The sequence below is a fragment of the Dryobates pubescens genome, chromosome 2, assembly GCF_014839835.1.
Source record: "Dryobates pubescens isolate bDryPub1 chromosome 2, bDryPub1.pri, whole genome shotgun sequence".
In the NCBI taxonomy this organism is placed as follows: domain Eukaryota; kingdom Metazoa; phylum Chordata; class Aves; order Piciformes; family Picidae; genus Dryobates; species Dryobates pubescens.
Genome location: NC_071613.1, coordinates 11737582 through 11765530, shown reverse-complemented (window position 1 = coordinate 11765530; position 27949 = coordinate 11737582). Strand labels below are relative to the sequence as shown.

The following is a 27949-nucleotide window of genomic DNA, read 5'->3' as shown; positions in this document are numbered from 1 at the left end:
AGCTTGAAAATCTAAACATTTCTGCTGCTAGCTTTGAGTTCTTCTCAAAGAATTATGCTACAATATATATCAGAGGAATAGGCTAGGGATAACACAGCTACTGCCAGTTGTCAGGATGGGAGTTCTCTGTTGTTTTGGACACCTATTTTTTATCCTGCAGTATATACAAAGTTCAGACCTTCTCCCCTCCTCAGTGCCTTTGTTAGCAAAATCTAAATCCAGCATCCTACCACACGTCAATGCTGAAGACAGAAAATCTTACAAGTCACTCCTAATCATATATTCTACATGAAGAGGTACAAGGAGAGGTTTGTATTCAGGACATCTGTAGAAATAGACAGAGCTGCACTATGCTTTTTAAGTACCAATTAATAGGCCCCAAGGCATTTTTTTTCACAGGGCAAACGGGGAAACGTGATAGCAAAGTCAAACAAATGACTCAGCATCAACCAGAACAGTCTATCTCAGCCTCTCATTTGGAGCAACTTAACCACAATGCACTTCCTTCTGTATGCAATTGCTTATACACAAAATATATTGTTAGTATGTATGTTAGCTTCTGCACCTCCACAGCCCAGCAACCAGTTAGGAGACATTGCTGTAGCTTAAACAAAGTCAACAGTTTTGTGCTGATGGAGGTCTTCCAAAATTTGGTGCTGTTACAGTATGCACCCAAGACAAAGTTGTGCCAGGAGAGGTTCAGATTGGATATTAAGAAAAAAATCTTTACTGAAAGACTAGTCAGGCATTGAAACAAGCTGCCCAGGAAGCATGTAGATGTGGTGCTTCAGGATATACTTCAATGAATATTGTTGGCTTACTGTTGGACTCGCTCTTAAAGGTCTTTTCCAACCTTAATCATTCTATGAAGGATTTTTGTTTGACCCTTTACAGACCTGAGGAGTTAACATTAAAGCTGACTAAACTCCCAGCATGTATCTCAGAGATGCAGCTCCTTGCTGAGAACAGTCCTAACACCAAAGCTGCATATGTAGCAACAATGAACACAATTTTATGCTGTACTGCTAGAAAAGCCCTCACTCCTCCAACAAAAACATCAAGAACTGTCCTTCCCTCTCTTCCCAGTCTTCAACAACTTCAGATATGCAATGGAAAAAACATATACATGCATATATATATGTACACACACACATATATAAATATATATATGTAAATAGAACATGAAAGCCAATCAGTAAGCTCATGTCTCTCGTTACAATTAAGTTTCCAGAGTTGCCTCCAATCAAACTAATGCTCCAAGAGCAGAACTATCACATTAACGGTTACTTTTCTTTATTATCTACAAACCCTTTCCTGGATAAAGTAGTAAAGACTCTATAGGAGTTTGATAACTTTACAAGGTGATGGCATTTCTGTGTTTATTGTAAGTCATTTCTATTGTGAACTGCTAACAACTTTTCAAAGTGCAACACTGATTTGGAAATGCAGGCACACTAATACATCAATGGCCATGACTAATGTATAAACTTTTAATGACCTTGGCAAAAATCTCTTTCATTGGGCAGGTGCCACTATTTTGACTGTACAAAATGTTTTGGAAATATGTTGAAAATTATACATGTTTTGGAAAATGTTTCAGGATTTCAGTATAGCAAATGAAGTTATATTAAATAGAAATTTGACATGGAGGGGAAAACACTCCCAAGTTGTGCAAGTCTGTCTTTGTGTTTTAAAAAAAGAAAATAAAGATACATCCTCCAAGTGGTGTACATTCACAGAATGCTGACTTTTTATCCAAACAAAGTTAGGAAGGTAAAACATTATCTTGAATGGTTTTCAGTTTCATTCAGTCACTGTCATCCTCCTGTTTCAGACCACCTCCTTGTTCATTATCACCCTCTGCATCACTTTCCTTGTCCCAGTCTTTCATAGATGCTCCCATCATGAAGTCGTCACGCAGTATATTCCATTCTGGCCCCTCTTCACCCTGAATGTTTATGGGAAGGAGAAGAGGGAACAGAGGAAGATGAGATGAATGTGAAAGCCAGTAAAAGATGGAAGCTCTTAATGAAATCCAAGTTAATACTTCTCACGTGCTTACAACTTGCATCAGCAGTCCTTCTGAAGGGTAGCTCTTCATGCAGATGGTACACAGAAATATGCAGAACAATCATAAATGACTTGATGCTAAAAAGCAAACTTGCTTTAACCAACCAATAAAAGAAATATGGAAACAAAACCATTATTCCTCATGGATGAAATAGTCAACCCTGGGCATGGCTTCCTTTATTAAAATCTTTCTTGGCAATCAGAATGGATTCATGATACTATTTATTAACTCCCAGGTGCTGCTTCATTAGAACACTTCTTGGCACATTTCTACAACACAAATATGGATTTAATAAAGGCTTAACCCCCCCCACCCCCCACCCCAAATTTAATATTTAACATATTCTGCAATACATGAACCAAATCCCCTTTATGTGGATCATTACCTCACTACCTGGGCTTGTCATATGGTGCAAAGCTGCCTCTAAAAGAAACAGTTGAACTACACTCAGCAAGCCAACAACACCTTACTCCAAATTTCCTACTTCTTGAAAGTGGATAAACTGAGGCCACACTGCACAGACTGGTGAATAATAAAGTAAGAAAAGCGTAGTTTTTAGGTGAGCACTAAAAACAGTGCTTGGTTGCATTCTTTTAAAGGACAGCTCATATTTGGGCAGTGCAACAGCCCCATCCTGTGGCAACAGATTCGAAGAACAGCTTGAAGCTACATTCTTAATGTTCAGTGAAAAGAAGGATTTCAGTGATTTAAGCCTTAGCAGCAAAATACTTCTGAGGAACAACGTGGCTCAGTGTCCAGAAGGCAAGCAAAAACCTGTCCTATGAAAGTGGAATCAGGGGCACTGAAAACAACAATTTACTTTTGCAGGCTCTTTGTTAATACAGGCATCTCAGGTGTGCTTTTATCACTTCCCAGCTCAAAAGGATAGACCCCAACTGACTCACCCTGGTTTAAGTTACTACCACCCGCTGATACTCTACTCTGATGGGGGTCACCTGTGACAGCACTTTCTGCATATGCATATATACCTACCATGTCCAAAATCAGATCTTTGTAGGCATCTATTCATACCTCTTCTTTGTTATGCATCCAGGAATATGCGATGCATAGAACTGTAGCATATTTAAGATGACATTGGTGCAATCTTCAGCAGAAAACAGTTTACACAATTGTATGGCAGGAGAAATGAAGAACAGAGATGCAGGTCCATTACTGTAAATCTAATACATCATACCATGCCAGCATGATCACAGGATGTTAGGGGTTGGAAGGAACCTCTGGAGATCTTTGAGACCATAGAATCTAGTGTAGGTCACACAGGAACATATCCAGATGGGTCTGGAAAGTCTCCAGAGGAGAAGAGTCCACAGCCTCTCTGGGCAGCCTGTTCCAGTGCTCTGTGACCCTCACTGTGAAGAAGTTCCTCTTCATATTGAGGTGGAACTTCCTGTGCTGTAGTTTACATCCATTGCCCCTTGTCCTGTCACAGGGTGCACGCAAGCAGAGGCTGTCCCATCCTTCCTGACACCCAGCCCTCATATACTTGTATACATTTATTAGATCCCTTCTCAGCCTTCTCTCTTCCAGACTAAACAGGCCCAGGTCTTTCACCCTTTCCTCATAAGGCAGTGCCCCAGCCACTTCATCATCCTTGTAGCCCTCTGTTGGACTCTCTCAAGTAGATCCCTGTCCCTCTTGAACTGGGGAGCCCAAAACTGGATGCAATATTCCATGTGGGACCTCACTAGGGTAAAGTAGAGGGGGAGAAGAACCTCCCTCGATCTGCTGGACACACTCCTCTTAATGCACCCCATGATCCCATTGGCCTTCTTGGCCACAAGGGCATATTGCCCATAGATAACTTGTCGTCCACCAGGAGTCCCGAGTCCTTCTCCATGGGGCTGCTCTCTAGCAGATCACCTCCTAACCTGTACTGGTGCAGAAGTTATTTGAGTGCAAGTCTGCCAAACAAGGTTATTTATAGGTGCTCAAGGCAGAAATGCTAACCTTGAGTTCTCCTGCAGTTCTCTTTGAAAGACTGCTCTCGCAAAAACTGTGTAACAACTCCTAGCACTTTCCTTCCCTAAAGTAATCTCCCAGGGTGCAGTCAAAAAACCCACAACTTTACATCTGTCCCTCAAGATGTTTGCACTGTGTTTTGTTCTGCTTGTTGTTTTGTGGTTTCTTGTTTTGGCTTGTTTGTTTAGGGGATGTTTGTGGGATTTTTTTGTTTTGCTTTTTTGGTTTCTTTGTTTGTTTGTTTGGGGGGGAATTGTGGTTTGGGGTTGAGGTTTTTTTGGGGTTGGTTGGTTTGTTGTTGTTGCTGGTGTTTTCACACATGCCTACTTTTAAGACCGTATCTCATCCAAATAATCCCTCTTTTCCCCCTGGGTAGTGCCTCCTAACCAGCTTCCACCCTTGAAGCAATTCACTTCAAGTGCTATAACCAGTAAAGCCTAAAATCATCTCAGACAGGCTAATCAATTATCTGGAATTAAGAGTTACAGATAAGGCAAGTCCTTAGGCAGACATTCAGATGTTCACATGGGAATTATCTGTGTTAGCCAAACACAGGTATTCTGTTCTGGAATGCAAGGAGAGGGTAGCTGCCTTTTTGTTGTTGTTGTTTGGTTTGGTTTTGTTTCTCTCCCCAGTTTTAAACTGTATCTCAGTTGTTGTATATGTTTACCTTCGCAGAACTGAGAATCATTTTGGGACAGGCTGCCCGGGGAGGTTGTGGAGTCTCCCTCTCTGGAGATACTCAAAACTCACCTGGATGTGTTCCTGTGTAATCTGGTATAGGTGATCCTGCTCTGGCAGGGGGCTTGGACTGGATGAACTTTTGAGGTCCCTTCCAGCCCCTGGAATTCTGTGATTCCTGTGCAGGCTACCCTGGGTGATCCTGCTCTGGCAGGGCGGGGTTGGACTGGATGATCTCTGGTAGTCGCTTCCAACCTCTAATGTTCTGTGAATGTCAGACAGACTCCAAAAGTCATCACGCCTTTTGCCTTTTCAGTCCCAGAACTTTCACAAATCACTGTTTGAGCATGCCACAGAGTTAAATTTGAAATACCTAGATGGCCCAATCCCATCTTCCTTACAAAACAGTCTGATTTTCTTATTTTTGTTTTCAATAATAAAGCCAACAGAGATTTTTTTAATTTCCCTCGGATGCATAGAACAGGGATTTTGTTTTGTTTTGTTTTTTAAACAGCACAGAAGCACATCACTGTCAACAATGACAGTGAAAGGCTCAGGGTTGAAAACCCCAATGCTCAAATTCATCATGAGCTACTATTCAGCAACCATTAGCCCTTCTTTCTGGCTATGTCAAGCGAACAATAGGACAAAAGTAGGATCTCAACAAAAGAGGGACGCTGATCCTCCATAGCATTACCCAGTATGTAGGGCACCATAAAAGTTTAAATAGAGTTTTACAACAAGCCCTAAGGAAAAACACAGAGGTAGCATGTCTCTGCCTCAAAGATGAAGATTAAATGCTTGAAAGCAAATATTTAATCAATTTTAAGCATGCTCCCAAGTGAAGAAAACCCCATGTTTAATATCTTCATTCCTAACTAATTTACTGCTCTATTTTCCACTCAGAATAAACCTAAACTCCCTAAACCTACCCTATCACAAAACATTCCTTAAGTCTTTAGAAAATATGCAGCAAGACTATTTGTATCATTAACAACTAGTTCAACTGTAACATCATTTCCCAAGTTGCTCTATGTAAGAATGTTAGAACACTTGTGTTCTCAAGTCCATAATCTGGTTTCATCTAAACAAAACACAACTGATTCTTGGCATGTGGAATACAAACCAGCTTGCATTCTATACAATTGCTTTTGAACTTCCAGTCAGCTGTTCATCCACATCTCCCACTTTTCACTATAACACTGAGGTCCCCTTTGAACAACCCCAAATGAAAACAAAGCAGACTATACAAACATCGGTGTGCAATGCTACATAAAGCGGACCCTTTGATAAGGCAAGGAGAGAAAATTTCAGTGTTTCTTTTTTACTCTTTTTATATATATACACATTTCAATGAGTTTGCCACACCTTCAGGCAAAGAGCAATCTACTTAAAAAGGTCTGAGAGGCAGCAGTTAGTAAAATCTCAGTAGTCACTGGTACATAGCGATGCCCCCATCATGAGTTGAAATAAGACAGACATCAATGCACAGTGTGGTTACTCTTGTGCAAATACTTATTTGCTGGGCCAGGCCAACAGACCAGTTGCAAAGACACTATAGAAATAAAGCACATGTCATCTTGCTTGGTGTGCTACCTAAGCTATCACAGCATTAGCTTAAGTGGGCTGGAGGTGGAATCGGTCTATGGAAGCCCCATGGCATCAATGCAACTATATGATCAAGATAGAATCTCCCTGTTTTGCTTTATTTCTTAACCACTGCAAAAAATTGGAGCTATGTAATTCGCTCTTTGGAACTAATATCACACTAAGTATCTTCAGCTGAGACCTGCCAAGCCCAACACTGGAGTTGCAGGCTGCGCTGGCATTCAGGTGAAGATCAATACTCCCTACCCTTCTGAAGTTATGAAAAGCAGCAGCAGAATACTTCTGCACATACCTGCTTCAGTCTGTAAGTGAGTGCTTTAGCTCAAAGCCTGCTTCCTTTGAATGCTTAAAGGAAATTAAGTTCAGTTTAAGTCACAGGACACTGTCATTTTCATCTCTTGCTTCACTGGCACAGCAACATGCTAAAACTGGAGCAGGAAAGTTTGCCAGAGCTGTTCAGAACCCTGCACAGAGGCAGACCAAAGTCCCCAAATGCTTATTGATGAGCAGCAACATTAAAAGGTATGGTTTGAAATCAGAGTGCACAGATTAAAGACAGCATTTGCCTCTGCTTCCCACTAGCTCCTGTCACTTGAACTTAACCCAGTCTCTGCAACTGCAAAACAGCAAACATACCTACATCACCACAGACATTCCCCTACAGCCTGTGTCCAGCAGACAGTAACTGCAGGCTATCAACAAATGAACATTTTTTTCAGACCGAGGAATTACAGTCATCACGCCATGCTCCCACGCCTTTGCTCCGCGTACAGCACGAAATGCCAGAGCTTGCAGGGACATCTCTCTTTACCATCACATACAATAAACGTTTATTTGTACCTGTCAGGGAAGGAATTTCTAACATAAATAGCACTCAAGCAACCACTCTAAGCCCTGGGAAAACAATTCTAACATGTCCAACTCAACTGAACTACCTCCCCAGGTTCTTCTCTTTTGCTCCATACAAATGCCTAAGATTCTGAAATACAGGGAGGCTTTTGTCACAATGGAGAAGTTAAAAAGTGTACATGCTGCCAAAACACATTCTCACATACATCTGATGACCGTCTTCCCTGCCAGCCTGTATCTTGCTCTGAATGACTGCTGCTATTCTGTTTCTCATCCCCAAGCAAGAGTGTTTAATCCTAGCTCAAAAAATCAAACAGCACAGGCATATATATACTTTACACTGAGGTGTGTTAAACTTCAATTAAAAAGGAAAAAAAAAACCAAACCAAAACAACAAATGGAACAAACACACCCCACCAAACTCCCAAAATAACAGCAACAACAAAATCCAAAGAAACAAACAGAAAAACCCCAAACTCACAAAAAATCCCAAACAAACAAACAAACAAACACAACAGAAAAGCACCAAAAAACCCCAAAGAAAAAATAACCATCACTTGGTTGATAGTTATGGAAATGCAAAACAAAGAACGGCAGCATAATCATTTGTCCCAGATTTGCTTTCAGCAATACCTAAGCTCATAGGTTAATGCTTCCTCTGTGCTGGGAAGAAATAAAGACAACTGCAGCTGAAATAGCTAAAGCAGCAATGTAAGTAGAAAACATAATGATACTTGGGTTTAATCATTAGTGCTGTTTGCAACTTTATCTGATTTTAATTACAGTTAGACCTTGACTAGAAGAAAGGTTCCTATGAATACCTGATCCCAAACAGACAAAACCCCCAACAGAAATGGAAATAGAATATATATCCTATACCACTACTACCTTGAACTTCTGAGATGAAGTCTCACAGCAATTCACTTAGGAAAGCGTTCCCAAGCTTGCAGAAGATGCAAGCAGCACAACAGAAGTCTATTCTGCCGCAGCATAATTCTGCATGATCATTTATTCCTTAGGGTGAGAGTCATTCAACACCCATTTGCATCCTCCCTCCAAGTAAAAAGCCAGAGTGACTGAACTAAATTTCCTTGGTACTGCTGAAGCGACTGAAGATATCAACAGTGGCACAGAAGATTTACTCAGACCAGAAGATCTCTTGTGCACACCAAATCTGCACTGGCATTTCTACTAAATAAATCTAAGAATGAAATATTTTACAGTGTGTTCTGAATCTGCTGTTCCTCTTCAAACCTCTCTGCAAGTAACACACTGGAATTTTTACTACAAGCACAACAAATACTAATTTTCCTTTTGAGCACAGCCAGAAGACCACCCAGAGCTTAATGACCTGCATGAGGAATCTTCCCCATCCTCACATCCTCCTCTAGGATTTACTACAACTGGGGATGTACGAATGAGAAGGAATGTTTTGGGTCAGCCTGCAGAGGCTTATACATGCCCCAGGCTTAGAGGGGTCAAAAATAAGTTACAGAATATCTAACAACAAGCATTCATATGGACTTAAGCAAAGGAAAAAAAAAAAATCATTAGCATCATTACTCATCATTATGCTCAGTTATAAAGAGCAATCACAGAAAGAGCTTATGAGAGAACGGATTTCTTCAGCCTTAGATCATCTGAAACCCCATAAATCACTATTTCTGTCAGAAAAAGTAAAAATATCTTAAGAATTCAAACATAACACAGGGCCCTTCTGAATATAGGTCGCTCTGGAACTTCTCAGCCCATACTGTGCTCCAGCTCTGATGGCAGCTGGCTCTGAAACCCTTCTGCTGCACAAGGAATTTTATCCTACTCTGCTGCAGGACAATGAATGGTGATAGTGGCATTGATATTCCCTTTACACATTTTAATGAGATGAACAGCTACACTCAGGAGTAACTTGCAGAAGAAAGCTTGTCAAAAATTAAAACCAACCAACCAACCAACCAACCAAAAAACCCTAATGGAACAATCGTATTCTAGTTAAGTTACAACACAGGTATGAACTGTTAGTATGGGGGAAGCTAACAATTCCCCTTGTGAAATGTAGTTTGCAATTTGTAACTCACATTCTGTAAAGCACAAGGCAACATGACTGTGCAGAGTGTCAAGCAAGGGAGGTGACTCTTCCCCTCATCTCCACTCTTGTGAGACCCAGCCTGAATACTGTGTCCAGCCCTGGAGCTGCCAACACAAGAAGGAAATGGAACTGTTATGAGTGCGTCCAGAGGAGGACCACGAAGATGATCAGAGGGCTGGAGTACTGCTCCTGTGAAGACAGGCTAAGAGAGTTGATCAGCCTGGAGAAGAGGCAGCCTGGGGAAGACCTTATAGCAGCCTTTCAGTATTAGAAGGAAGCCTACAGGATAGCTGGAGAGAGAGTTTCACAAAGGCATGTAGTGATAGACAAGGGGTAGTGGCTTCAAACTGGAAGGACCTAGATTTAGATTAGACATTAAGAAGAAATGGTGGTGGTGAGGCACTGGAACATGTTGCCCAGAGGAGCTGCAGAGGCTCCAACCTGGAAGTGTTCAAAGCCAGCTTGGATAGGGTCTTGAGCAACCTGGTCTTGTAGGTGGTGTCCCTTCCCATGGTAGGAGGTTGAAAGTACATGATCTTTGAGGTCTCTTTTAACCCAAACTATTCTATGATGACAACTCCTTACCAGCTTCCATTGTTATTCCTGAAAGGAAACTAATGAACTGAGTCTTCCTCTGTTTGGATGGGTTTCAAAACAAAGGAAGAAAGAACTTTTCTAGGTATTTCAGGCATTTCAGCCCTGAAAGAAATGCCACACAACTTCTCACAAGGGATAAAAAGATGACAGGCTTGATGACATCAACTGGTCCCACATCTCTTAACATGTATTTTCTGCAGTAATGAAGACATGAACAAGTTTAAAGATCAGCTAAAAATTATGCAGATCCACAACATCCTTGTTTCAAGTTGCACAGCTCCCAAACCATCAGGTGGTACCTGGAAAATATGCAGATACAGCAAGAATGCCTAGCCAAAAGGGTCTGGTCAAGAGTGAGGCCTCTGATGTGCTAATCCTCAGAAGTCAAGTGCAAATGTCTTTCAACAGTCCACTTGAGACAAACATTTTTGAGTCACAACAGATTTTTCTCAGATGTCACACATCTACTCGAGACCTTTATGCACTATCTCAGCTGGGTACCTAAAATTGTCTGCAGCTTTTTATAAAAGCTTGCCTGTTGGCACAGTAAGGAAACACATAGGCCTGCAGCTGTTTGGAGTATTTTGACCCTTTTCTTTCTTTTTTTTTTTTTTTTTTTTTTTTTTTTAGAATAAATTAGCAGCTTGCAGATTTTTTAATGGGACTCAGATTATTTCCTGCAAATGATGCTGAAATCATCCACTGTTTTTCATTATGATTCAGCAAGAGGTGTAACAGAGTGAGTTCCAAGAGGTTGTCTCAAACAACAAAGACCACAGTAATGCCCAAGTCCTTCACTTACAGCACTTAAGAAATCATCTCACAGAGTAGCTGATGAGGAAGAAGTGGGGCTAATAAAAAGCCTCCTCTTCCTGAGTCAGGATTTCCACTTACATTTGAGTCCTGAAACAACTTTAGTGATCCAAAAAACTGAGGCAGGAGGGGAAAAAAGCAAAAACAAAATAAACCAAACCACAAAGAACTAACTTTTCTGTATTTTTATTACTAAAAATGAAATACTGAAGTTTTTATGACTATTAAGCAGCTTGTATGACTAAACCTCATTGCCCCTTCTTTTACTTTAATGGCTTTTGTAACATATCCTAAATGTCTGCAAATGCAAGTCTCTTTGATTTTATATTCCTATAATTTCCTTCACATTGTCATGGGTGAGTGGCAAACCCATTAAGGAATAGAACATACCCCTCAACACTTCCAGGCTGCTTTCTATAAGCAGTTTAAACCTGAAGTGGGAATATGTAGCCTGCATGTGATCCCAATTTCATAGCTTAGCCATCTGGCTACCCTTTTGTGTGCATTTCTGACCCTTCCATCTCCTTCTGCATGGGTTTCCCAATGCCTGCAGGTGGAGAAGAAATGACACAGACAACATACAAAACACTGTCCGGGGTCCAGCAACAAACCAAAGAGACAGCCTTAGTATTACTTGCAGTAATAGTAGATGGCAGAAAAAAAAATAAATAAAGTATATTTACTAAGCTTTCAGTAAATTTCAGAAACAGTCATTAAATTGGCCAGATTTTCCCATAGGGAAAAAACAACTGTACACTCAGCAACCCTCTAACCATTGGAAGCTGGGAGCAGTTAGACTAATCAGTCCTGAAGTCTACAAAGATAAGAGTAGATGCCCACAGAGCTCATTTATAATACAGATCTACTAGTTCTATCTTCCTTCCTTCCAAACTTTAGACACATTTTTCTCTAAGTACATTGCCTGCAATTTACAAAGCCAAAAGTGGAGAGCTGATTTTACAAGGCTTCCAACTCCATTTACCAGATAAAAGTCTAATAGGTTTTAGGTTTTGTGCTCTATATATTTAGAGGAAGATCAAAATATGTATGTAACCAGCTTTTTAAATGTGGTTGGTTTAGACAGATTTACTGAGAAAAAGAGCCTTGCAATATCTGAGAAAACAGAATGTCATCTTAGTATCTTGTGCACCAGTAATCAAACAGCAAGGCAAGGTAGTGTCAAATATGACAGATGGAGCTGACAATTCAGTAAGACCCTGCTTACATTCACTTAGAAAATTTGTCAAACTTCAACTGCTTCATGCTGAAAGATTGTGCAATGATTCAACTAAAATCACATTGTCCCTTTTCACAGAAAGACAAACTTAAAATGTTTTGTCCATAGCTTTAAGGAGAGAAGAGAGATTTCCCACAGACATCCATTAAAATCTTGTGTCATTTACTGATTCTTTTGAAACCTAAAAAACCCAAACAGTTAAGGATAAATTTTGTAGTAAGGAACAGGTCTTTTGCTATCTCCACGAACCCTTGAAGCCATGGTTTAGTTAGTCATGAGGTGTTGGGTGATAGGCTGGTCTTGATGATCTCTGAGGTCTTTTCCAACCTTATTGATTCTATGATTCTCCCAGATCTGGACAAGCTGTAAACATCTGGAGGACTGCCCTCCCCAAACCCGAGTTCATCAACAAAGTAGATAGGATAGGCATTCAGTATCCAAATTATCTTCAAATATCTGTCTTCACTGATCACATACTGTCTGCATATTAGAAGAGAGCATTAAACTGGACTGTATGTGATTCATGATAACAAATGGGGCACTGGTCTTTCTGTGCAAGCAGATGTCAGGGCTGCTCTTACATTAGGCACCAAGACACAGCGTTGCATGCTTGATCCAAAGGTAAAGGGAGAAAGAATGTGTTCAGGAACATAAAATATGAAGAGCATAAAAAGAGAGCTTGATGGAAACAGAATGCAAAGTCACAATCTTTTCCCCGTCCTGACTTCTGATCAAGTGGACAGAAATGGAAAGCAGAAGATGTGAATCTAGTGAAATACAACTGTCACAGGCCCCTTAATCCTCTTACATTGAGTTGAACTCACAAGGTTGTTGACATTTACACATTTAACTGACATACACATTTAAATATTGGCAAAGGTCTGCATTCCCTTGCTAACACAGATGTGTGTTACCAGCCACAGCAACAGATAAGGAACTGAGCTTGTAGGTCTTAAAAACCTAACCCTGATGACGACCCAGACTGGGTTAAGTCAATACATATTCCTGTAATCAAGTGAATATGTTGCCATCAAACAACTTCTCATACTGCACAACAATTCTTTGCCTTAAAGAACGTCAAGAACTTAGGATATAGCAATCTGGGTGGCAAGCTGCACTGTATTTATCCCTAAGGACAAAAAAATAAACAGTCAAAATACAGCAAACAATTAGGTAGTCAGCAACCTTCTGGTACAAAACCAAAACACTACCTCCACTACTCCAAACTTACACAAGTGATCTTCAAGAGAATGTACACCCATTTGGGAAGAAAACAGATAAAAATGCATGATTTATAAAGGAATCTAAATTAAAATTTTCTGTGCATGTGATGGGAAGACATTTATTAAAATTGGGAGAACACATCTAACTCTGGCTGCAGCTGAACTGAATTAATACTTGGCTGCCCTCTCAAATCTGCTGGAATACATACAAGCCTGGTTACTCCTTCAATTAGTTCTGCAAAACCAGCACACAACAGCTGTAGTAATAAACTTCTGTTACTCTGCAATGTCATTATCACCTAAGGAAAAAAGCTTCCTTTTACTATTAAAAGAGGAGTTGATACACCTTTCCAAATTTCTCAGAGTCATCTATGTCTGCGATCCACACTTCAGAAACAAACAACTTCCTACAGCTCGTTAAAGCAATTGTTCAGACCACTGTCTCTCCAAACAGGTACATGGATGAAAATAATCTTTTGTCCCTCCGCTCCCCAATTCCACACTGTGAAAACTGTGGAAAAAAGTAGAACAATGCACCAATTGCCATGCAATTGCCATTGCAGCTGCAAGAAAAAGAAGGCAGTCAGTTGCTTTCACAGGTTTTAAACAGATCTAATTTTTAAGCTGGAAAGCACATTTCTATCCCCATCTAACTTGAAAAATGAAAGCTCCCATGTCACTTCTGTCCCAGCAAGAACAGCAGTCAAAGCCAAAAGTGTTGCATTCATCCTGGCCTTGAACAATCTTAAAACTACTGGTTAAAACTAAAATATTTATTGAATATTGATGGCTTTATAAACAAAAGGAAAATCTACAGTAACCCTGACCAATTTGTGTTTACAAACTACTTACCAAACACTTGGACCATTTATAAAATACACTTCAGGCAGAAGAAACTTCTCTGGAAAAGCATTTTATTTCAAGTCCCATATGAGCAATATGAGACAGTGCTGATACGAAATAGCACTTGTATTACTCTCCACTCATCTTTCTTCTCATCAATAAATTATTATAGAATAGGTACTGTTTTGAGACCAATACACTGATTTTCCAGATGCCATCACAACACAGGAAGCAAATCGTACCTCCAAGTCATGTAGTCAGCACAGTTTACAGAAAAATTGACTTGGAGAATTTGGATCATTGTTACTGAAGTAGACCACAAAACCCTGTCCTCGCTTCCACCCCTGAAATACTCTGCAACATGTCTGTTGTAAGCAAACTTACAAGTTGAAGCACACACAGGTGATTCAGAAAAACATGCTATACTGGTACTGGTTGACAGTAAGCTGAATGTGAGCCAGCAGTGTGCCCAGGTGGCCAAGAAGGCCAATTGTATCCTGGCCTGTATCAGGAACAGCGTGGCCAGCAGGAGCAGGGAGGTCATTCTTGCCCTGCACCCAGCACAGGTTAGGCCATACCTTGAGTCCTGTGTCCAGTTCTGGGCCCCTCAGTTTAGGAAAGATGTTGACTTGCTGGAACGTGTCCAAAGAAGGGCAACAAATCCAGTGAGGGGTTTGGAGCACAAGCCCTATGAGGAGAGGCTGAGGGAGCTGGAGTTGCTTAGCCTGGAGAAGAGGAAGCTCAGAGGAAACCTTATTGCTGTCTACAACTACCTGAAGGGAGCTTGTAGCCAGGTGGGGGTTGGTCTCTTCTCCCAGGCAACCAGCACCACAACAAGAGGACACAGTCTCAAGCTGCACCAGGGGAAGTTTAGGCTGGATGTTAGGATGAAGTTCTTCATAGAAAGAGTTATTGGCCATTGGAATGTGCTGCCCAGGGAGGTGGTAGAGTTACCATCACTGGCGCTGTTTAGGAAGAGACTGGATGGGGTGCTTGGTGCCATGGTTTAGTTGATTAGATGGTGTTGAGTGATAGGTTAGACACGATGATCTCAAAGGTGTCTTCCAACCTGGTTAATTCTATTTTATTCTAAAGGCCCAAGTCAAAAAGAAAGGTTGATGCATGCAAGTTATGCTTGTCACAAGGAGTATTTGTAACTTTCATGCCAGCTATTTATATGTCACTAGAAACTGTTTTACCACCCAGCAATGCTTTACAAGGAGTAGCACTGGTTGCAAGCACAAAGTCAAGACCAGAGTTTCCAGTACTGAATCATCCTATTGTAACTAACATGCAATAAAGGAGAAGAGTTGGGGCTGCTCTGGGAATGTCAGCTCTGAATTTCTTTATTTTCTTACAAGTAAGATTTTAAGGCCTTATGTAATTCACTGACTACATCAGTCACCTTGTCTGTGCTACTCTGAAGAGATCAGAAATTGCACTCAGCCCTGGAAGCAAAGGTACTGCCCTAACCCATAATCCTAAACAAAATCCAGAAATCTATGTCACTACCTACTTTTATTTATTCTACAGACAGAAAGATGACTTCAGCCTTGAGAGCTGGAAACATAGCATCTCTGATATGCACCTTTTTTAAACTTGTAGTCTGTTTCTTACAGCATCTTACAGGAGGGAACCTGCAAGCTACAATTTGGTCTGCAAGGACCGTCTTGAACAAGATTGAAACCTCCCAATGAATGCTGCTCCCCAAACACATCCCAAAACTTAAAAAATAAAACCAAAAAATTCCCACCTAACCAACAAATAGGCTTTCAGAGAAGGTGGTAAGGGGAGGGAAATTGGATGATCTTACCCAGAGGCAAGCATCATGTACAGTCAGTACCTTAAAAACAACCAAAAAACAACCAACCAAACAAAAAAACAGGGAAAAATATTACACAGTCAGCTGGCTCAGCAAGGATTAAGAAATACCTTGATAAACAGCTAATGATAGCAAAGGCAAAGATTTTGGCTCTAGCTGAGTTAAGTAATTACTCCCATCTGTGCCCCAGAAAAAAACAAAAAGCCCCAAGAAGAGCTACAGTTTCACATGGCACAGGAAAATTTTCACAGCCTTACAGTCTTTCTTTCTTACCCACATGGGCTAGGTGTACACTAAATAATATTTAGCCCGATGGCTAATAGTATCCAATACTATCAACATTCTTACAGGGCACAGGTTACCTGGTCTTCCCATCAATGTCTGAAGTTGATGGAAAGAGAAAACAAAACTTTTCAAAGTGGTTGTGCTACTGTGAAAAATATTGGACTTCACAGAGCTTTTTTTTTTCCTCACATATGTATAGACCTAAACTGTCAACCACAACAGAGCTTTATAAGAGGTTTATTCAACAACCCCAGACATCTGAGAGAAGCCACCAAACTTTCACATTTACAGCAGCTATTTTTGCATTCAAAACCCACTGTAAAGAAAGAAAAAGCGTTTGCCCATTCTCACAAATATAGTCAAGTCTCCTTTCATAGCACAAGGCTATGAAAGTTTTGCTTTCACTGGTAAAACTTTATTCTGCTATTTTTCCTGCTGACTGCTTGTTTTATGTGGGTGGGGTAGTGTTTTTTATTGTTCTGGACTGCATTTTAATTGATGGCAGAGTGCCTGGAGTTTGGGATTGGCATCTCTTCCATTGTTTTTGTTGAGATAAACAAATGCATTTCCCCCCTCTTTCACAAAAAATGAAATGCATGCCATACTCTCAACTGCTAAAAAGCAAGACAAGCTGCTACAACACAGAAATAATGCCATAAAACAAGCACAAGCTTTCAGATGGCACAAAAAAAAAATCTGCCAAACTCCTGCTGCAAGGAATTCACCACCCAAAAGCCTTATCTCTGCTTACTAACCTCTGAAAAACCCTCAGTGACCAAGAAGCAGAGATACAACAGTGAAGGCCAGTAGCACTGTTTGGTAGCTAAAAAGTTTGTGTCATTCTGAGGAGACTTAAGATCAGATTTTGGCCTCAGCCTTCAAGAATCAACAACTGTAAGGGTGGGAGCCTGCTAAATAGGTAGGATAAGTTCTCAAGAGAAAATAAGGCAGATTGAAAACAGCTTGAAAGGAAGTTAAGAGAGTTTGGTTGAGCACTGAATGGAGAGGCACTGAAGCAAATGCCACACGGGAAGAGAGGGGGGTCCATCCAGCACACGTAACTCCAACCCTCTCCTCAAACAAACAAAAAAACCAAAACAAACCTATGACTACAGCCATATATTAATGAAAAACAAAACAAAACAAAACCCAAAAACCAACCAAAACCAATATCTGAAGTTTTTGTTCACAAGCTATGTGAAAGCAGCACCTATATCAATACTCAAAACTAACCCTATCCAGCCAGCATTTAAAGAATCTCCAGGGCACTTCAATAGAAGCATGCTGTATAAAGACTTTTTTTCATAGTTGTGGTAGTTTTAGACTGTGACTAGAAAATTTTCCACAGATCTTGAACAGGAAGTAGCAGAAAGTAAATAAATTAGTATTGGATGTAAAAAAAACAAAAATAATGATAAGTTCTAAATAATCCTATTGGACAGATAACAAACATGAAATATCTGTAAAATAACTCTCTCTTTTCACTTCTTTTGCTCTAGCAGATATTAACTTGTGCTTCTGTTGGCTTTGCTGACCTTGAATGCATTCTTCTTGTGGCTAAGTATTAACAAATAGCTGTCTCTGTTTTTCTCCTTTCTTCTCATGCTCCGTGTACAGGGGGGAGGGAAGGGAACAGGAAGGGGAAAGCTGTTGGTAGCCCCCTAGTTTGTCCAGGGGGCTTCTTGTGCTGTTTATAGCTATTGTATATTTAAAGGTACTACCTTATTGTATACCTATAAATATTGTATATTTTGTACATATTAATTGCAAGTCATATTTAGATTGTAGTTTTGCTTGTCAATACAGCTTCATTTGCTTTCTAACTGAGCTAGTCTGGCAATTTTATGTTGGGGGGGGTGGAATTTTCAACCCACCACAATAGTATTGAAACATTTGCAATGTTTCCTGACCTAATAATTAAAAAACTGCCCTGTTACAATCTGACACAAAGAAGAAAAAGTTCCTATTTGCTGCTCAGCTATTGATTGAACGTCTACTACAACAGCAGTTGGCACTGCTGTTTCAGGAGGGAGGGGAAAAAAAAAGAACCACACACACACAAGCTGGAATTATTTAAGGAGAAATAGTGTCAGCACCAAGCTAAATTGTTCTCATTATCCAAAGAATTTAAAAAATACTTTAATATTACACTTGCATGAAAATTGTAGGAGCTCTTCATGCCAGGCAGTGTTTCAGCATGCTCCCCAAGTGCACACAAACAAAAAACATATGACAAACTGTTGTCTCCTAACTGATTAAGGTATTTCTTCCTGGCACAGAAAAGCACTTAGTTAACTGCTGTGAGTGTGGGCCAAAAGAAGTATTCCACCCACTACCAAGCACAAAGTTCAAACCTGAGCACAAATACGCCTCAAAAACGTGCAGCTTCTGAAATACGAGAAAGAGCAGCTTGTTTTCAACTCTGAGCTACTTGGTGAGTTGAAAGAACTGATGGACAACTACCCTGTCTCTCTTAAGCATGTTTGGAAAATGTGTTAAAATGCTTCTTTCCAAAACATCCTAGCAGTATTAAAGCCACAGCAGCCTAACACACACAGAGGATTAAAGAAAAGCTTATATATAAAGTTCAATATATCTCAGTTTGTTTCTGTTGTGGTATTCACTTGTGTGACAAAGGCCTTCAGTTCCAGATACCATAACTATTCAGAAGTGAGTTTGCAACGCCCAAAACTGTGGGTACACACAAGTAGTACAGTCCAATACACCATGTAAGAGGAAGTGCCCCCACGCCTTCAGCAATTTTAAAGAGCTGATAACTACTATTGGCCTAATTCCAAATGCCATAACCCACTAAAATCCTGTAGTTTGTTCCATGGTCAGTGCAAAAACCCAAGATAAAATCCAAATTTTCATGTTCTTTTCTTAAACACACAACTAAACCAAGTTATTTATATTCAAAGCTTGATGCCTTATCAGAAGAGCTTCCATGTTTTGTGCTCAGATTGTCAAAAGACAGGGAAAACAAGCTAAGAGCTACTTGCTCCCTTCTTAAGTAGTTTCAGAAAAACCCAGGCACTTGGATCACAGCTGCTCTGAAGAGCAGGCCCATTAACAGACAATTATTATACTAAGATGGTATCTTGTATGCTTTTTCCCCCCAGGACTAAGCCTACCTGTTTACTTTTTGTGGCCTTTCCAGAAGGATTCTTGCTTCCTTTCGCACCCTCCATGTTTCTTAAAACACTGATGAAATCTTTCTTTGACACAGATGACATCAGTTTAGCACGCTGCCTGATGGAGCTCCCAGCTTTCTTCACCTTCTCATCAACATTTTTTTGGTGTGTCCTGACAGCGTTAAATAGCTGCACAACACCTCTGGGATGGAGGGGGGAAAAAAGACAACAACAAAACAATGTTTTTAAGTTCTCTTTACAGAAATGAAGCTCCTACGAAAGCAACTAATCAGGGCAGATGCTAGATGGCTTCTAGCTCCCCAACACAGTTACTTAAAACCTCAATTCAGGTAGGAAGCAACATTTACAACTCAAGAGACTCTCAGTTTTCTTTTTTCTTTCACACTTACAAACAAATTCACAAGTAAGTATTCAGACCCCAAAGTAAGCATGGTAGCATGGCACTGATATCACTTCAAGAGCATATTTCATGTCCAGAACCATGTTATTCACAACACAATCAGATATTAAACTCCTCAGACAAAATCTTAAGAGCGGTTGGACTAGAAGGACAAGGCAGAGGAATGAGTAAGGAGATAGGTGAACCTGCTCTGTCAGGGGGAGTTTGGACTAGATGATCTCCAGAGGTCCCTTTCAACCCCTACCATTCTGTGAGACAGAGAACATATCAAGGTGTTCAACTAGTTCTGCTGAACTACCACAATGCAGAACAGGCAACTGAACATAACAGATGTGGATCTGGTGAATGCTCTACAGAGAAGGGAAAAACAGAGTAGTAGAAACAACTGTACTGCATTTTTAAACATGACCAAAATGAGAGGATCCAACAAAGCACTTCTGTTAAGCAAACATTACATTCCCATTTAAATTTTTACTCTTCCATAAAGCTTCTGAAATCGTTTTTTGAACTTGATACTGTACAATGCAGGCCTGTATATAAATCACTCTGCTCCTGCTAGTCACTTCTTACGAGTTCCATCTGATTGGAAACAGATTACCTGCGTAGGCCTTTTCTTCCCCTTTTCCTCCTTTTTTTCAATATACATATATTTAAGGAAAGCATTCAAAAAAAAAAAAACACAAAAAAACCAACCCTCTTACCTTGTGGCAATTCTCTGAAGATTTCTTTCAGTCTCTCGGTCTTTGACAACATCTGGCTTCACTCGGCACATCATTTCCCACTCCCGCTTCTTGTCGAGCTGCGTTATAAATATTGTTATGTGAAACAACATGGAGCATTTGGGAATGCAGCAAACTCTGAAGGAGTAGGTAGCAGAAGGGGAGGGAGGGGTGAGGGGGTGGAAAGATAGATCAACAAAGCTGAATTTGGTTTGAGGCTAAGGGGAGCTCCAACATGAGGCCGGACAACGGGTCTGAGGCAAGTCTCTTGCACTGACACACCAGGGGCCACAGACAAATCTCAAAGATTCTTTGATAACCTTCTGCTGTAACAAAAGCTAGAAGAGTTGCACCAGAATGATGACTCTGGCTCAAGGCAAGCAAAATAAGTCCAGACAAACTCAAATGCTTCAAACTGATTGCTACACACAAGGAAATCATTCAGTCAGCTGTGTGCTCCTTCCACACAGTAATTTTAGCACTTAGATTTAAAAGCCTGGAGGTATTGTAGCTTGACCTTTTCTGATGATTGCCCAGCCCTGCCAGCAGCCCATCTGGCAGGGGTAGCTGTGTACCCATCACCAGCTGAGAGGTGGGAGAAGAGTTCAACAGGACAATAAAGATGATTTCATAGATGTCTGTTACCACAGCACCTGATACTCAGTAGGACAATCTTTTGCTTTCTGTGTGTTTTTTTATACACAGATATTCTTGCCTGAGCCTTGGGGAAAGACATTGGCATAGGTTGCCTGGGGAGGTAGAGTCACAATTTAATGGCCATGGTGGTCTTAGGTTGATGCTCAGACTCTATGATCTTAGAGGTCTTTTCCAACTGAAACAATTCTATGGTTCAACTCCAAGCCTTCACAAGCTGATCACAGAGAAATTTTATGTAGTAAAATCCTGGGCCTATTGGGATAGGCATGTTGCATTTTAAGCCCTCAGAATTTGACTTCCCTCACTGAATTAATCAGAGTAGATGTGTGAATGACAGCGACACATGGCAAAGTCTGTGATGGGCTGAACTCAACCACCAGGAGAAGCACCAAGTGCCCACTGGAGATTTATTTTTGTCTTTGTTTTTGAGGTTCTTCATTTTAAAAATGGACTGATCCACTTTCCCATCACCAGAGGCCACAGCACCACCAGTTTTTTGTCATGCTACAATAGAACACTGCATTCCCTCGAACTCTGCTTCAGCACCAAGGCAGCAATGTAATTTTTTTTTATCCCTTTTAACACTCCAGCAATGTTCTAGGCCCAGTAATCCTGTATCAAGTTTGGATTATGCAAGAATGGAGTTTCAGAGTCCTTACAATTCCAGGCAGACTACCGAGAATTCACAAGTTTGGCTGTGTTTTGGCATTTAGCAAAAGAACTGCCCTGCTCTAACTTCCATCAGCAAGAAATCAACAGAAGGCATGCTGGTCCCAAATTTTTCTAAGGATAAACAAGTCCATTAGGGGACCAGCTGCCCCACTCTGCTTTGCAGTACTCCCACATATTTACTAGATGAGAACAAGTATTTAGGGCAACCACAACTGAGCAGATGCCGTACCGAAGCTCTGTGTATTTAAAAGGCAGGCTGTGGCCTACCACAGCATGTCCTGGACCGTCAGGTGGATAATCTGGTTATCTTATTGAAACAGAACTGGGAAGATGAGACATAATCATTATTAATGTATTTTTAGCCTGAAGGTAAATCAATCACAGCCTGGAATTAAAGGTTTCACTGAAGACATACAAATAACTTTAGTGCCAACATAGTTATGCTTTCTTCATAACAATTACAGAACCAGAAGCAATTTAGGGCATGGGCACTCTAATAGAAAGCTCCTACCAGGAAAATCATTGAGAGGAGCAAACAATGATCCATGACCACATCAATGATTTGTGCAGTCTCAAGGCAGAGGCCTTTGATTTTGGAAGTCATTGCAGAACTTAAATGAAAGCAGTCTTCTCTTTATCCCCCTCATTTTTTATGAGAGAGAACTATTTCAGTTTGTAATGCTGACAATGTGAATTATACCCCAATTAACAACAACAATTAGAAAACTAAGCTTAAAGCAGCTGCTTGCTTTCTCTCAACCACAAAATCACCTTACTTGACAAACTATAACATTCCTGCTGCCAAAGATCAGCCTGCCTGATGGCCCAGAAAAAGCAGTGAAAGGAAAAAGCCCTACAGCATGACTGTTTGGAAAGTAAAAATAATTGAAGCTACTTAACATGGTGCAGGAGGGGTTCCAAAACTGAGACAGTCACTGAGGGGATCCTGCATGTATCCCCATTTGACTGACTGTACAACAAAATATTTCTCACCTTCATTCTCTTCTCCATCCTTTCTTGTTTTAACTTTTGTCTCTCCTTCTCCAGCTTTTTATTCTTGGCCAAGATGGTAGACTTATTTTGTGGAATCTTCTTGTTGAGCACTTTTGCCATGGCATCTGCCCAGCCTGCACTTGAGCCAGCTTTGGAGCTTGTTGCCTCTTTAGCCACATTGCCAGGGGCTGCCGTTTCATCTTCATCATCACCATCCAGGGCTTCACCTCCTGAAGAGTAGCTGTCTTCTGGAATTCCTGAGCTTAATTCAGAATCTAGGTGTTAAAAAAAAAAAAATGGAAACAAACAAACAAATGTATCAGGAGTTCTATCTCTAGTAAGGATCCATCACTAGCTTAATTTGTTCCATAGGCAAATATTATTGGAGTTCAGGGCCATGTACCGCTTGCTGTTACAATAAATTGCTCAAGCAGGCCTGACCCATAATTAATTTATTAGAAAGTATCCCGTTCAAGTGCTTGCTCATCTTGGTGATGATTTCAAGTGATTTCAGAGGTTAGAAAACAGGCAGCCTTGGAAATTTACTATTAGATTAATAAACATTTCTACATTAAGAGAGTCGAGTTTATGGAAAGGGAAAAAAAAAGTATTTTCCAGTTCAAAATTTATACTTTGCAAATGCAGATATAAACACAGGCATATACATGAATGTATGGATGTACATACTTATATAAGAGCTGCAACACTGACACCTAGTGTTACAATGGAATAGGTTGCCCAGAGAGGTAGTGAAGTCCCCGTCCCTGGAGGTGTTCAAGAAAAGTTGACATGGCACTGGGGGACATGGTTTAATGGCCATGGTGGTCTTAGGTTGAAGGTTGGACTCAATGATCTTAGAGGCCTCGTATAATCAAAACAATTCATGATTCCATGAAATGCAAACAGCCACATGAATTAACATAAGGGTGGGGGGGGCGGGGAGGGCATTTCTCACATGAAAGCAAAATCTGCTCAAAGAAAATAATACTAGCAAAACTGATTGAACATAGAGGGGAGACTGCTTTGTGAAATAAAGAATTAAGATATTTGTCAGCCCAATAGAAACCAGGGGCACAGAAATTTTCTGGTATAACTGCTCAAATTCTTGATATGCAAACAGAGTATCTCCCAATTCAATTTACTCACTCTATGCTCCCTACAAAATAGAAAAGGGCTTGAGAGCAGCCCTGAAGAAAAGACTTGGGGGTACTGATGGATGAGAAGCTCAATATAAGCAATTTGTATGCACTTGCAGCCCAGAAAGCCAATCACATCCTGGGCTGCATCAAGAGGAGCATAGCCAGCAGGTCGAGGGAGGTGATTCTCCCACTGTACTCCACTCTGGTGAGACCCCACCTGGAGTACTGCATCCAGTTCTGGAGCCCCTATTACAGGAAGGATCTGGATGTGATGGAGCATGTCCAGAGAAGGGCCACGAGGATGATCAGAGGGCTGGAGCTCCTCTCCTATGGAGACAGACTGAGAGAGTCAGGCTATTCGGTCTGGTGAAGAGAAGGCTCTGAGCAGACTTTATTGTGGCCTTCCAGTATCTTGAGGGGGCCTACAGGAAAGCTGGTGAAGGACTTTTTAGGATGTTGGGTAATGATAGGACTAAGGGGAATGGAGCAAAACTGGAAGTGGGTAGATTCAGACTGGATGTTAGGAGGAAGTTGTTCCCCGTGAGGGTGGTGAGACACTGGAACAGGTTGCCCAGAGAGGTGGTGGAAGCCTCATCCATGGAGGTTTTTAAGGCCAGGCGGGATGTGGATCTGAGCAATCTGATCTAGTATGAGGCATCCCTACCCATAGTTGCAGGGCTGGAAGTGGATGATCTTTGAGGTCCCCATCCAACACTGATAATTCTGTGAAAGTTAAAATACTGAAGTCTGGAATCAGGCAGGAGCAAGACAGAAGAGAACAGCGAACAAGACGGCAAATCAAATACACGAAAAACCTACTGCTTCCCTCATCAGTCTGTTCATTAACTAAAATGAAATGAGTTGCAAGTTTAGGGTGGGCTAAAACATGTTTGTTTTTTTTTCAGTGGACCCACTGTATCAATTAATCAAGAGCACTCAAGTGTCTGCCACTATTACCTATCATTCCACTAATAATTTGTTTCACCCAAAAGTTTTAAGTTAATTATGTTACACACAGCTTTTGAGACTACAAATCAAGTGTTGGACAGAACGAGGCTGGTTTCTGACACCTTCTCAGTCACACCAGCAAGTGGACAGTTCTCCACGCACTCTTGAGATACCAGCTGAGAGGCTTTCATCCACCTATCACACTCATCACACTACTTAAAGAATATTTTAAAATCACAGTGTTAAGTACTACTGAGACAGGCACTTTACTTTGTAAGCACTATTATATCCTGTGTACTACCTTTATCAACCAAATCATTAAGAGAATAAAGCCAGGACTGACTGCTTCCAAAAGGTATTTGCTGTAAAACCCTGGTGAAAGCTATTAATGATATTCATTACTAATCAACTGCCTATTTAATTACTTAAACACAAACACACACTGTTGCCAGACTAACTTTCTACTCTGCCTTCCCGTGTCTTTTGGAACCAGCGAAAAGCTCTCAACATAGACTAGAATAGAATAGACCAGGTTGGAAGAGACCTTCAAGATCATTGTGTCCAACCTATCAACCAATCCAACCCACCTAATCAACTAAACCATGGCACCAAGCACCCCATCAAGTCTCCTCCTGAACACCTCCAATGATGGTGACTCCACCACCTCCCTGGGCAGCCCATTCCAATGGGCAATCACTCTCTCTGTGTAGAACTTCTTCCTAACATCCAGCCTAAACCTCCCCTGGTGCAGCCTGAGACTGTGTCCTCTTGTTCTGGTGCTGGCTGCCTGGGAGAAGAGACCAACCTCCACCTGTCTACAACCTCCCTTCAGGTAGTTGTAGAGAGCAATAAGGTCACCACAAAGCAGTGGTGTTAACCTATTTAAAACAAACTAACACCCAGGTATGTTTAAAAGCATGGAGAGCATTTAGTTATAATCATGGAAAGCAGCAAAATTGTGTTTTTACATCACACATGTGGAAGAGAAATATTTACTGAACACTTGCTCATTATCTATACCCGTATGATTTTTACTACCACCAGCATGAACACAGCAAGGTGTCATGCTCCATGCAGGAAAAATTGCAGGTTTTTCCCAACAGTCCTTACTATAAATTGGAAAGTTAGAAGTGACAAATTTGTTCAGTACATTCAGATATTACTAAAGGCATTCCTTTTACATCAGTATGCCTCCATATCCTGTGAAAGAATGTCAAGCTTTCAGCACAAAGCCCTACCCACACTAGAACACTGATACATAGATTTAAAATGAGTAATTAACCTCCAGCTGCAAGTTTTTATACATGTGAAAAAGCTTACAGCTAGCAGAAGTCTAAACATGAATTCCACATACTACTTAGGACCAGCTCCACAGTTAGCCATAAAAATCAGAACAGACTTACAAAAAACCAAAAACTCCAAAAGCATCCATTCATCTCCTTTACATATTTTCTGCCAACAAAATAGAATAGTGATGAATAATATCAACAATATTTTGCTTTCAGCCATCACAGAAAGATGAACACAGCTTCAACAACCAGCCATGACTGGTTCTTTAGTACACTGAAGGATTTGACAATAGCATGAGATAAAGAGGAGGTATTCTGAAATAATTCAAACTGGATTAACTCTATCACAACTAGGACGTTGGGCTCTATTCTGAACCACAATGATTGAAGCCTAGCATAGGTTTAAAATATTTCTATATTAGTCCTGATTGAGAGTGTAAAATACATGTATACATCTCCATTCTTCCAAACTTGCTCGGTGATCTAGGTGTAGGCAATCATTCAGAAATGAGCTCTGAAAGAAGCTGCACACAAGGCTTCCCTTTAGGTTCACTTCTGATTCTCAAATCAAACAGAACCACTGTGAGCTACAGCTCCAAATGGTCACAAACTTGATTCCTCCCAAAGAAAACAATTTCCATATATAATATAATTAAGAAACGATCACAGCTAGTTAGGTATACCCCCAATACACTTAAAGAGGCAAAACTGAGGGAAGAACCATCTGTAAAGAATAGAGTACGAGTGTGTGTGTTTACACTCCGTGCTATCCTGGTGGATTAATGTAATTGGCCTATCGCACGGGCATCCTTCGAAGCTAGAAGCTGAGCCCCGGTCTCGTAAAGGCACAGGCAGAGACACTCAGCTCACAGCAACCCGGAGCTCGTCCAGCCCTGCTCAATCGCTCTCCGCTCCCCTCCAAGAAAGGCACATCCCAGAAACAAACGGCAGATGATGTTGTTTTCAGGTAAGCCCAGAAAACAAGCGAGTTGCTGCCGGTACACACACACACAGAGGCTAAGTAGAGAGAAACCAGAAGCCACAGCATAAGGACTAGGCAAGGAGCAGGCACCTCAGGGACCACAGAAGAGTCACCCACATGTAGCCCCGCAGGTAGAGCCCGCGGGTTCCCCGTGTCCCTCTGCCTCCACACCACCGGGAGAACTTCTGCAGCAGCTGGGCCACTGCCTTCGCTCCCGCCGCCCCGTGCCAACTGTTTCCAGTCCTCGGCCCAGGCCCTGGCACGGTAGAAGAAGGGGTCCGGGAGCACCGGCGGGCTTGGATAGGGCAGAGCGGAGCAGTTTATCAAGGCCGAAGGTGGCCTACAACGGAAACTGAGAAGACCCTAGAAGCCCGTCCGAGAAGAAAGAGACCCAAACCCCTTCCCGCTCCCGTTGGACAAGGAATGCCTGTTACCGCTGTCCGTTTCCTCGCCCACCGCAGCTTCACGTCCACGTGGGCCCTCCACGGCGGCCGCCATCTTTCCCAGGGTCCACCCAATATCGTCTTCCGGCCGGGCCCCCGCGCCGCGAATCTGCGTCCCAGCTCCAAAGGTTCCGGGAAGGCGAACGGCGCCGGGCCGGTGGTTTCCTGGGTAGGACGCGGGATGGAAGCGGCTGCAGCGTCGGCACTTGAAGAAACCTGATGGTGTTTTCGTTTGGTTTGGGTGTTTGGTTTGTTTGTTTGTTTGTTTGGGGCGGGGGAGGGTGGTTATGTTTTGATTTGTTTTTACAAAATAAACCAGGTTGGAAAAGACCTTTGAGATCACCGAGTCTAGCCTGTCATCCAACACCATCTAATCAACTAAACCATGGCACCAAGCACCCCATCCAGTCTCTTCTTAAACACCTCCAGTGATGGTGACTTCACCACCTACCTGGGC

The 27949-nt window shown here is 41.4% G+C and overlaps 1 protein-coding gene across 1 annotated transcript; it reads right to left on the bottom strand.

The window, feature by feature from the left end:
- Nucleotides 1-1188: 1188 nt before the first annotated feature.
- Nucleotides 1189-27579, bottom strand: RRP15 (ribosomal RNA processing 15 homolog). Its single transcript, XM_054168047.1, has 5 exons — nt 27484-27579; nt 22692-22966; nt 20352-20449; nt 19230-19431; nt 1189-1948 (listed from the first exon to the last, which is right to left on the bottom strand). Exons 1-5 carry the CDS (start codon nt 27545-27547, stop codon nt 1808-1810), a joined length of 780 nt encoding a protein of 259 aa, XP_054024022.1. The 5' UTR covers nt 27548-27579; the 3' UTR covers nt 1189-1807.
- Nucleotides 27580-27949: the final 370 nt, after the last annotated feature.

What these genes read in the sequence shown, in the direction of transcription:
- RRP15 (XM_054168047.1), bottom strand. Translation starts at nt 27,547, where the DNA reads ATGGCGGCCGCCGTGGAGGGCCCACGTGGACGTGAAGCTGCGGTGGGC. An exon ending in GGGCGAGGAAACGGACAGCG is followed by an intron (nt 22,967 to 27,483) that starts GTAACAGGCATT and finishes TTTAACACCTAG; the next exon opens with ATTCTGAATTAAGCTCAGGA. An exon ending in GGATGGAGAAGAGAATGAAG is followed by an intron (nt 20,450 to 22,691) that starts GTGAGAAATATT and finishes TTTATAACGCAG; the next exon opens with CTCGACAAGAAGCGGGAGTG.